Below are 11,954 nucleotides of genomic sequence, written 5' to 3'. Positions count from 1 at the left end.
CATTCATATTTCTGATCACATTTCAGCCTCTTCTGGATACATATTTCCTCCCATACCTTGCTGCCACCAAGATCTGCAGTGAGGAAGAGTAATCTTATGGCAGCTTGTCAGAACCAATAGATCATTGTCAAAGGTGAAGCCTAATTGAAATAGAAAAGAATGACTTAACCTGTCACCAGCCTGCCTTCAGAGGAATCTCTATTTACACTTCAGAGCAACAGAACCCTCTCTCTTGCAGTTATGAATTTTATCCACTTATTTTGAAGAAAAGGGAGCTATTACATGCTGGCAGCATATGTTTGGGCATAAAGGAAAGTGTAAAAGTATTTAGTACATGAAAGCTCATTTTCATGTGCTCCATGTGAGTGAATAGATTACAGTGGCCAGGCAACTGAATTGTTAATAATGATTTCCCCCACCTGCTATGCCTTTTACACACCACCAGGGGCAGCAGGAGAGTTCAATGTAGCCATTGTAGAAGGGAGAAAATTCCCAGTTGATTCTTACGTTTTAAGTAGTTTGTGCACTTTCCAGTTCTAAAGCTTCCCTACTTGCTTCTGTTCCTAGCTTTCTCCCAAACAGATCTCTTTCTTTGAGGAAGAACATTGCTTGTCAACACTGTGCTGACAGTTTCTTGCATCTGTGATACCACAGCAACTCAGCCAATGGCTTACAAATAGACGAAAACAGATATAACACACAAAAGCTTATGCCACAGTTACGTGAATGACACTTTCACTAAGTACCTCTGTACAATATCAGGGTACATCTACAATTTCTAGGATTACATCACAACACACCTGTTTTTGAAACTAAATTTTAGTAACTTTTCCATGACTTAACAATAACAAATTTTTTTTACAATGATTTGTTCCATCTTTGTACAAGGAATCGACGGCACACTTCATATTGTGCAAAATATACAAACTTTAAGGCTGTAATGCTGTGCATATTTAGTTGGGAGTAGACCCAGCTGAACACAGTGGGGCTTACATCTGAGTAAACATGCACCAGAACATGCTGTGAAGCACATACACCCAGTGTAAGGCTTCTCTCAACGTCAACGATTTCCAAACATGATGGTACTGATTAAAAAAATGTTAACTATCACTATGTGAAATTCTAGAGTGGCAAATGCAGAGCCTTGTTTTTACAAAAAGACTGCTGCTGCTATACATGTCTTAATGATGGAGCCTACTGAGAGCATGGCTGACAATATGTTATGCGGCTTAGCCTAAAATTTAAAGCCTCAAGCCAGTTCTGTTGTGAATTTCCCCAAGGCCAAGTTATTACATATTCTCTCTTTACCAATGGACCAGGAGATTGCTGTATTGACTTTCAATGCAATATCATGTTTAGCACCTCCTCCCTGTCTTCAAGTCATTGTCTACAGCTTGCAAGGGGACACTGAATGCAGTGATGTGACAGTAGCACACTTAAAAAAAAACACACAAAGCCCCACAATGTGTTTCCAAAGCGAGTTGGCAGGAGTTGCACACTTTCTGTATTGTCTAAAAGGAATGCATATTGTGACAAGTGAAATGTGTTGAGGAAGTTGTCTTGAGAACATTTCAAGACATAATTTACCGTTTTCCATGTATATAAGCAATGGCATCAGTTTTGCTTATTATAAATGCCATATAACAAATTCCGCTGTGAATAGGTTTGCCACCGGCAATATTCTCTTGGCTTAGATTAAAATAATACGTCCACAAATTTGGAGACTACTGAGCAACTTTAAGTAATTGTGTGTCAATTGAATTAAAAAGGGCTTCTTACAGGCTTCCTAAAAACAGAGACATGTCTTTCATAAGGAGGAGAAAAGAAAGGGAAAGGAAACTTAAGAGACTAGAAGATATATGGAAAAACCAGACTACAAAAATTGTGAGTATTGACAAACTAACAATATGCTAACAAATGAGCAAATTATCAAAATCAGAATAATCAGTTTTCTGAACATTATTCACTCAACAAGTACTATTTTGAACTGACCAGCTTTCATGAGCGCAAATCACATATAATCATGTTTTTCCCCAGCCAGTATTTCTAAGAGATAACTTGGCCTGCTATACCAAAAAATAGATATGCGGGGAAATGCCACTGTGAACCAAAGAAATAAAGATACGATCATGCAGTCATCACATCCTAGATCTGTGTAGAGGTATTTCTCCTGTGAGCTGCCCTCTTAATTTCAATGGACGCAGCATTTTCATGCACGTAGAAAGATATGCCCACAGATCTGATGCTTCAATTGAAATTAGTGATATCCCTCCACCCAGACTTTTACAAATCCTGCCAGTTAAATGAACGGAATAGGTCTTGCCGGCTGAGAACATTTGTAAGCAAGCATCTTCATACATTTCTCCAGCTTATGACTATTCTGCAGATAGAAATGCTTCCAGACATCATAAATGGGTTTTGAGCAGTCCCCTACTTAGCCATGGTATATAGTACCTAGGATTGTTTTAGAATGTCTTGAAGTGGCTAGCACTACTGTTTAACACTAGGCACAGAAGGCAGGCCACTCAAACAGTCTTGTTAACCACAATAGCCTTTCAACCACTGCAAAGACTCCCTGTGTTTCAAGAAGTCTGAGGATCTGAGTAAGACTATTCTCAGTCTAAAATTCTAACGATTTTGAAATCACAACCTGATAAAAGAGGCAGCATCAAAAGATCCTCCATTGCACTGATCCTATGAAGCAGTCTGTATGAAAAGGAGCCAAAGGAGACATTCAAAACACAGTTAAATGAATCCACAGTTCAGTGCACATTACATATTGCCAGAAACCAATTATCCAGTTCCCAGAGAAGTTGGAAATCCAACCAACATGAGCATTTCTCTCACAAGAACTTGAAAAGGGGTCATTTTGTTGTTCTTCCTTTGATAAGATATTTCATTTCGCCCTTCGCTGTGCCAAAGTGACATTAGCTGTTAAAGGCAATGCGTGGTTGCTGTGCTCCAAAGCAGAAACATTGGTTTCACATCAATCCATCAGTATTGCACAATTAACTGATTTATTTAAACTGGCAAACAAAGTTGTGTTTGAGGACCTAGAACCCATTTCTAAGTGCAAATCGTAAGTGAAATTATAAAATCATGGAATGCAAATAGGTCCTGATAATACACCCTTATAATAAACACAATGAACAAAACAATATGGGCAAGTTTAAATGACCAAATACCAAATGTGTTTGTTTCCCGTTTTCTTGTACTCTGCATTAATATTTTATTATTATGAAGCCCATGTAGGTAGGAAATCTTCCTTCCAAGTTTTATGAAGTCTACATGCGTTTGTTCATTTCTGACTCTCCATCCCCACTCTTAGGGTGCTTGCTTGTGAAATACACATTTGCTCTCACTGAATGATTTACTACTATTTCCTACTATCAAGAATGATGTAGGGAGAAGTTGTCCCAAAGCGATAACATCTTTTTCTGCTCTAAGAATGAGTGAGTGCATCATGGAATTTGGTACTGTACTACAGCTATACATTTTATGCACAGTATACCCATTAGATTAGATTAGATCATCAGCCAAAAAGGAGGAAACTTTTGTGTGCTCCCTTCTATTGAAGATGCATACTTAAAAAAACAGAACCCATAGATACCTCCGTGGAACCAAAGCAATTCAGGAAGCCATACATATTATGCCACAGTGATGATGAAAACCCATACTGATTTTCTGGAGGAGAAAAGCTGCATAAAATATTTAAAAGATACATTTTTCATTAATAAAGCTTTAATGTATACAGAATGGGATGGCAGCCTCGGCACAAAGAGACCAGGCCGTGATCAGAATGTATTTGAGCGTGCAATTAAACACACACATAATGCCCAGAATACAAAAGGAGAAATAAAGAATTAGCATAATAGAACTGTGCTTTTCTTCCTAAACCAGGGAGAGAGAACCTATAAGCTATAGGTTGAATGTGTCCGTCTAAACCTCTCTGGCCCTCAGAACTTTCCTTAGGCCAAGGCCCCTACTATCCTGCTACCTTGAGTGGTTTTGTCTGGTGGGAATTTATTTCATAAAATTTATAGAGTTTGACTGTAAAAAAAATACGAAAAACTACGAAAAAAGAGCCCTTGAACTTTGATAATGTTTCTTGCTTGCCTAAATGTAGGATCAAGGACAGAAGAGTTGGAGTGGGGCTTTCACATGGCTGCAATGTAGACTGCACTACAGGTGAGAGTTTTATCTGTTGCTCCACCTACTACGGCCTTGGGCCCCACCAACCACTGGCACGCAGGCCCCATAAGGCTGCCCCCGCAGGGAAATGTGGCTCTGAAAAAGGGCCCCTGTCCCAGTTCCAAACGGAAAACAGTTTTAAGCAACTGGCAGAAGTTTAACCTTGGTTTCATTTAAAATAGCTTAGGGTTATAGGTTCGTTTAAAATAGCCAAGAGAGCTCAGTAAAATGTACATGAGAGCATACTCTCATTTTTAGTTTTGTTTGCAAAATGAGCAGCTTTAAAGGGGGATCAGACGAAAGGAGGTTAAAGCTATCATGACCAGTAGTCACAATAACCATATACAACCTCCAGAATCAGAGGCAGTATGAGGGGACTTCTGCATAAACGTCCAGCATTAAATGGACTTTTGCACTCATGCCCTGCTTGTGGGCTTCCCATAGGCATCTGGTTGACCACTGTGGAAAACAGGATGCTGGGCTAGATGGTAGGTCTTTGGTCTGATCCAGCAGAGTTCATATGTTTTTTATTCAAGTCCACTTGAAATTCCATCTATGTCTCTTGCCTGGCTCCTTGACACAAGCAGGAAGCGTATCAAACGCTGGCTCTGAAGGCCTCCAAACTCCTTCACAGCAAGAACTTGGGAAATTCCAGAGCTCGTCTGACAATGCTTGGGAAGCATCCCAACAAGGTGCTAAAGCTCAGGCAGGATCCCATTACACATTTTCTCATCCAAGTGGCTGCAAGCAAGTCCACAGCAGGGCTTACTAGTCACGTGGGCTTGGGGAGGGGGTGAAGGAAGACATACACAGAGATCATGCTTTAAAAGGGAATCCTGTCCAAGCTTTTCCTCAACTGGTAAGGAAGACTGGTCAGACAAGCTCTGGGAACTGCATAGCTCCCATGCTTTTGGGTGAAAGAGTCTCCCCCTTTTTGAAGAAGCTCACTTTAAGATGAAATACCAGGTCATCTCCAGTATCAAGTGAGCAAGCTGCTTAGATGTTGCTTGGAGCAGTGATATATTTAGCAGAAGGAGTGAAGCAGTGTACAAACTGAAATGTATGTTCCTTTTCACAAAGCCACAGAGATTGCTAGAGGGCAGGACTGAGTCCCCATATCATCTGCATCATTGCAAGAGATTCTGCTGGAAATGTCAGATGTGATATGGGTGCTTGGGGGTTGCAAAATGGCTCTGTACTTTTCATTCAAAGACACCAGAAGATGAATCATTTCTTTACCTTAAGTAGCTAAAAGCTCTTATGAGCACTTAAATTTTGGTTTAAGAGAAATGCAGACATTTTCCTTAACTCATTATCTCTACAAATTAGGAGAAAATTCTGCCCACACATGACATTCGGCATTTCCAATTTCTACTGTGACCAAACTGTATTTTCCACCATAAAGAAGCCCCCTTCATTGTCTTTTAAAAGAGTTACTTCACTGATGATTACATCTGATGGGAAATCTCTGTTTTTAGTGGTTCGCTTAAGAGCTGTCATTCTTCTTCTTTCAGCTGTTCAAGTTCATTCAATAGATCTTTACCAGCTGGTCCCGCTTTTGAGGCAAATAAAGTAGCAGCCTGTTTAAACCCCAGAGTCTTCAGGCTTCTGGCATAGTCTGCAAATATTGCATGGATGAGTTTTTGTAAAGTGTGGGTTAAGGAATGCACAGAGTGAAGTGAGTAAACAGACAATCAGCTACCAGACCTCTTCTCTCCCATCCCCCACAAAACAGAGTCATAATGACTCTAGAAAGCAATGCAAATTAATTTAAATTAAATTAAATAAGCTAGCACTATCTGAGAGGAATACTTGGCTCTTGAACATGAAAATGCCCAATACTACTTGTGCTATTTTTCACTGAACTCTCTGCTTATAATCACCTGGATCCTCCATTTCATTTTGGGGGAAATGTTATCCCTTCCCTCAACGAGACTTCTTGTATTCAGTCACTGGATAAAAAGGATATTTGAATCTTCGTTGACTTCAATTGTGCCATAGTTGAGACAAGCTTCAACAAACAAGGCTGCCCTGTCAAAATACCTCATGCTGTTAAAAGAGAATAGATAATTTTTATTCTTAAGGGCAGGGCAGCTTACAACATTCTCTGTCACTATGAGAGTATGTTGAGAGGCTTGCGACTGTACTCAGGAATGCCTCTAATGCAAAACTTGGAAAGGGTCACAGGCTCAGCTCACCAATTCTGAGCAAGAATTTATATAGCACGTGCATTTGCGCAACTAAAAGCAAAAGTACTACTTTCTAGCCTCTACTGACTAAAGAAATATAACAGTTCAAACACATTAACAAGGAGATACAAATAGTAGTTTACTCATTTTGTGGCTTTTGAGGCCCACTGCGTGAAATTATGTCTCTTGCGTGCATGTATCTATCTGCCAGCTGAAGATTCCCCATAGCATTTGATGGAGTGGACTCTAGTCCATGAAAATGCTTGTATTCCATAGACCTCTGCCCAGCATTTATATTGTTCTCTTACATTGTATGTTTGTGTGCAACTGTGCTTGCACACTTCTATATTACCTACCAACTGAAAATGACACTTCAAGTGAGCTAATCCATGAATGCTTATACCACAATGTATCTGCCTACCAAAGGACACTTAATGTGTTTGCTGTAACGGACTAAAACACAAACAGCAGCACAATACAATAAATGTCTACTGAAGTTTAATGAAGCTCACACCCAGGTAACTGGGTACAGGATTGGAGCCCAATCAGATTACTTACTGAAAAATCAAGATGCTCTCTCTCAGAGAAAACACATGCATTTGAACTTATTCTGCTTATTCAGATATGCCTTTTAGGTATAATTGCTGTTTTAATTCTCAATTGGATGTGCGTCTTTTCTACTTTTGGTTTTGCTCTGTTTGTATATACGGTCCTGCTGTTGACCTCAAAAATTGTAACAACAGTATTTTTATGTATGCCACTGAGTATATACATCTATTGAGGAATGCCTAGTAAATTTTCAAATAAGCAAAGCAAAGAAAAAATGCCTCATTTGACCTGTGCAACATCTCTGCAACTCTCACGAAGCAACCCAGGGAAAGGAGGACGAGGATGGCCTTGGATTTCTGATTGATTTGCGGAGAACAAAGGTGATCAACCCAACGCTTGAACACATCAGCACACTCCTCTGGATTCAGACGAACCTGCGACAGATCAGAAATATTCGAAGCCAAGAAGCAGCGCAATAAGGTACAAAAATATACAGAATACTGCATACCAGTTATATTGCCTCTCCTTTGGGTGGAAGCTTTTAAAAAAGGTTTTTGGTAAACAACATTTGGGGCTGGAGTGCATTCTTATAGATTTGTATCCACACAATTGTTTTGGTGAACATCCTGCAGAAAGCACCAGTGTTCCCACCACAAATTCCAAGGTCAGGTCCTGCCAAGAACCTTGAGTGGAAATGTCTTTCCCCAAAAGCAAGAAGGTTCCAGTTAACCATAGGAAGTGGACTAGCGGAAAGCAACAATAACATCATCACAAGAGGCAAGGTCAGGGAAATGTCTGACCACAATAAAGAGCACAAGGGAGCTTGAGAGACCATAGGAACTGGAGGCAAAGAGTAACGTAAGGTCAGAAGGAGACTGTGAAGGAAGACCAGCTGGGGAGGCAAAAGTAAGAACCTGGAAGTAAAAGCTGGGCCTGAACTGCATTATTATTATTAATAATAATTCTGGAGATCTGTGAGTTTCCAATCAGGAGACATGGGCAGAACTCACCTGGCAGTATTATGAGGGAAAACAACTCGTCAGCTGTCATAGACAGCTCAATTCCAAAGGCAATGATTCTGGTTAAACAACTCTTCTCCCTTGGAATTGGCTAACAGCCTCCCCCTGCCATCCCAATGTTGGTTGCTTCCATTCAGAACTCTGTAATACTCTCTTTGATGTGTATCGCTAAAACTGAACAGTCTTCAGTGTGATGTTTCCTGAACAGGCTGTCATCAAAATGTGCATGTGTGAAATTTACCTCCTCCAAGAGTTAAAAACACTGAAGTTGCGAATCCCTCACCCTCCTGTGAGTGAACTAAGAGTGTGCCAGCTTTAAACATTTATTAGCAAGGAGCAACTCATACAGGATAGACTGAGAAAAATGGCCTACTTTTGCAAGCCATGCTGCTCGATTCCATTCACCGTAGGTCTGCAGGTAACGACAGGCATCAGCAGCTTTATCTATTAAACACAGTAACTGGACCCCCTCTGAAAAAGAAGTTGTCTGAGCTTAACAAATCACAATTTAAAAACACGGAGAATATCAAAGAGATTGTGAGTATTTCTACCTGGAGAGTGCAAGCAGCCCAATTTTCCTCTGACCCAAATTTCATTACTTACAAACATTTACTTCTACCCTGTAGAAAGACACTTAAAAGAGCCCAAAGAAACTTTCCAAGAGCTCAAAGAAACCATTCAGTTGCAGTGCCGTGTTTGCACCTAACTCTATTGTTGTTGTTTAGTCGTGTCCAACTCTTCGTGACCCCATGGACCAGAGCACGCCAGGCACTCCTGTCTTCCACTGCCTCCCGCAGTTTGGTCAAACTCATGCTGGTAGCTTTGAGAACACTGTCCAACCATCTCGTCCTCTGTCATCCCCTTCTCCTTGTGCCCTCCATCTTTCCCAACATCAGGGTCTTTTCCAGGGAGTCTTCTCTTCTCATGAGGTGGCCAAAGTATCGGAGCCTCAGCTTCAGGATCTGTCCTTCCAGTAAGCACTCAGGCCTGATTTCCTAACTCTATTATCCCCCTTCTTTTAATGCTTCATTAGCACAAAAAAGTATAGATACGTCGGCTTTTATCTACAAAGGCAGTCCCTGCACAGCATAAAATCAGCTGAACTTTATCCTAGCTAAATATGGTGCAGGCAATTTTGCAAGTGTCTAGCGGCACTCAAAACTGGGAGCGGTATCCAACTAAGTGCTGCTTTTGGCTGCACAAAGGAACTTGCCCTCCCTCTCCTCTCCCCACATGACCCCTAAGTCAGTTCAGTAATTATTTTGGGCTCAAGAAACAGAACAAACAGTTCACCTGCCAGCTTTCCATTTGCAATCATGTTGGTCGCTACCAATTTAATAGTACTTTGGGAAGGACCTGAGGAAGTGACTGTTGTGACCAGACATGCCTTTAAGGAATCACAGTAGTAATAGGGATTCTCGGAACTTGTCTCCAGAAGCAACTGCACAGCTCTGTCAGTCTAGGAAAGAGAGAAAATAAAACATTATGCAGCTTTCAATGGTTCCTTTACACTCAGAAATACCTAACCCACCACACAAGTTTGAGAACTTTTTTTTTAAAGAAAACAAAAATTACATTGTAGCGATGCCTAATGTCAATGTTTCGCTCATTTATTCATAGCCTGCTAATAAACTGAACAACTGTAGAAAGTCTAAACTAGGTGCCACAAACCTGGCCCAAAAGCAGCAGCTGGTCAGTGCATTTTTTGGTGTGGTCGTAATTTGATCTCTTAACTTCTTGGAGATTGACCCTTTCAAGCTGGAATTTCTGCAAATAATCAAGTGATTAAGAAAGTGAGAATGATTTTTCAGACAACAAGACATATGAGACAACACCACCAATGAATCCAGGTATTTAGGTTGCATCACTTTGGGTCTATGATTGACAATAGGCTGTGGGTTTGCCTGACATTGAAGTTAAGTTATTGGAATTTTAACCCATTTGTACAATAGGAGACAGGAATATTTGAGTTAACTCCACTGTTTCTGAAATTCACAACAAAGACCAGTGAACCTCTTGATGGTAATTCACCTAGTCTTTAGAGCAGAATTGGTATAAATCAGGCCATAGGCTATGGGGCAATGTAGCTATAAATGCAAAATAAAAAATAAATACTATTTCTACTGTGATCAGTGACCAATGTTCTCTAAATTCAACAAACATTGAATCGTGCTGTATATCTATTTACCTTCCTTGTAAACCACTTAAGAGATTTTATTATAACCAAGCAGTATAATTGCTTTTTAAAAAACCACATAATTAAATATTTTGGTGCATGAATAACAAAAACAATTAGACATGCTCTTAAATATAAAAGCTCTGAATAAGAGAAAAGCCTTTATGTCAAAGAGATTTGACTTAGTTTTAAAATCTTGCAATACCTGGAAATAGGAATTTTCACACAGTATATCATAACATATATCTAGTGGACTGATCCATTTTCCTTGAGGAATCAGTGTGTCTTCTGCTTTTACAGTTAATGGTTTCCCCCGGGAAAAAGTATGCAAATAATGGGCGGCAGCAGTCCAGAAATGCAGTTCAGATTCATCTCCATACAGCCTGGCAAAATAAAACGACTGTCATTATATTCACCATCAGCAACACAAAGAAGTAATACAGAAAATAGGCAATTTATTTATCACATATATAACCCATTTTCCTCCAAGTAACTCAAAGCGGAGTACATACTTCTCCCCATTTTATCCTTACAACCTTGTGAGGTAGGTTAGGCTGAGAGTGATGACTGCTCCAAGGTGAGCTTCATGGCTTGAATGGGGATTTGAAACCTGGTCTCCCAGATACTAGTCCAATACTTTAACATGGTTCTGCACTGTACAATCTTCCCCATGAGGAAAGGTCACAACAGTGGGGATTTTTAGTTGAGAATGACAACATGTAAAGTGTGTACAAAATAAATCATGGTATAGAGAAGCAGACAGAGGTTTTCCTTCCTATCCAAGACTCATACAATGAAACTGAATGTTGGAAGATTCAGGACAAACAAAAGGTTGCACTTCATCGCACAGTGCATATCCAAGCTGTAAAATTTGCTGCATATCATAGAAGCAATGACCACTAACCTGGACAGCATTAAAAGGAGATTAGGCAAATTCAGGGAGAATATGACTATCAGTGTCTTCTAATCAGGATGGCTGCAGCCAGTATCGAAGGGATTATGCCTCTAAATACCAACTGCTAGGGATCTCAAATGGGGAGGGCACTTTTGCACTCATGTCCTGCTTGTGGACTTCCCATAGGCATCTAATTGGCCACTGTGAGAACAGGATGATGGACTGGATAGAACTTTAGTCTGATCTAGCAGTGCTCTTCTTATGCTAATTGCTATGTAATGACAAAAAGCAGCAATACAGCCCACTTGGGATTATGATGCTACCAGTGGTGGCTGGTGCCCGCTGCAGCTAGTAGGGCAGAAGACAGTGAGTCCATCAGTAAGTAGAGCCAGAACCAATGACAGGTGGAGCCAACTAATTCTACTTGCCTCCAACTTCCTCCCTGCTGAGTTCCAAAGGGACAACACCATGCAGTGATTCTCCCTGGACTGGTTGTAAATAGGAAGGTGGGCAGGTGGAGGCTGACTGAGAGCAGTTTGAGGTTGGTGGAGCAGTGCCCTATTAGCTTGAATGGGCAAGCCTCCTTTGGCTACTACAGATGGTCCTTTCTACTATTTCCCCACATGTACAGAAAATTAAATTAACATGCTGGTTTTCTACAGGCAAGAATGTTCAGCCCTTCAATCTCATACCAGCATTCTGACATGGCAAGTCCCAAACCTTGATGCATGCTTTCCAGACGATGTATCTTGCACAAGTAAATATATGCAGTCGCACAAAAAGGATTAAAGGTGATTTGACAGGTAGTTAAAGACTGAAAGGCTTTCACTGTACATAACTTTATAGATAACACCATCAAATACAGAACTTCAAATGAATTTTTAATTAGAAACACACCCCTTTGCACCTATCATTTATACAGGGATGCTGATTCT

At 40.4% G+C, this 11,954-nt stretch overlaps 1 protein-coding gene across 1 annotated transcript in view; it reads right to left on the bottom strand.

Moving 5' to 3' along the window:
- Nucleotides 1–693: 693 nt before the first annotated feature.
- Nucleotides 694–11,954, bottom strand: part of WDR11 (WD repeat domain 11) — a 52,815-nt gene continuing 41,554 nt past the window's right edge. Inside the window, exons 23-29 of the mRNA XM_028730074.2 lie at nt 10,330–10,507; nt 9,620–9,715; nt 9,242–9,407; nt 8,322–8,419; nt 7,218–7,363; nt 6,161–6,240; nt 694–5,836 (exon numbers count right to left, since the gene is read on the bottom strand). Of these exons, the coding sequence (XP_028585907.2) occupies nt 5,688–5,836; nt 6,161–6,240; nt 7,218–7,363; nt 8,322–8,419; nt 9,242–9,407; nt 9,620–9,715; nt 10,330–10,507 (913 nt within the window). The 3' untranslated portion in view covers nt 694–5,687. The remainder of the gene's footprint in view (nt 5,837–6,160; nt 6,241–7,217; nt 7,364–8,321; nt 8,420–9,241; nt 9,408–9,619; nt 9,716–10,329; nt 10,508–11,954) is intronic.

The sequence above is a fragment of the Podarcis muralis genome, chromosome 6, assembly GCF_964188315.1.
Source record: "Podarcis muralis chromosome 6, rPodMur119.hap1.1, whole genome shotgun sequence".
Classification (NCBI taxonomy): Eukaryota; Metazoa; Chordata; class Lepidosauria; order Squamata; family Lacertidae; genus Podarcis; species Podarcis muralis.
The sequence above is the reverse complement of the archived record's forward strand: the minus strand, read 5'-3'. Positions and strand labels throughout refer to the sequence as shown.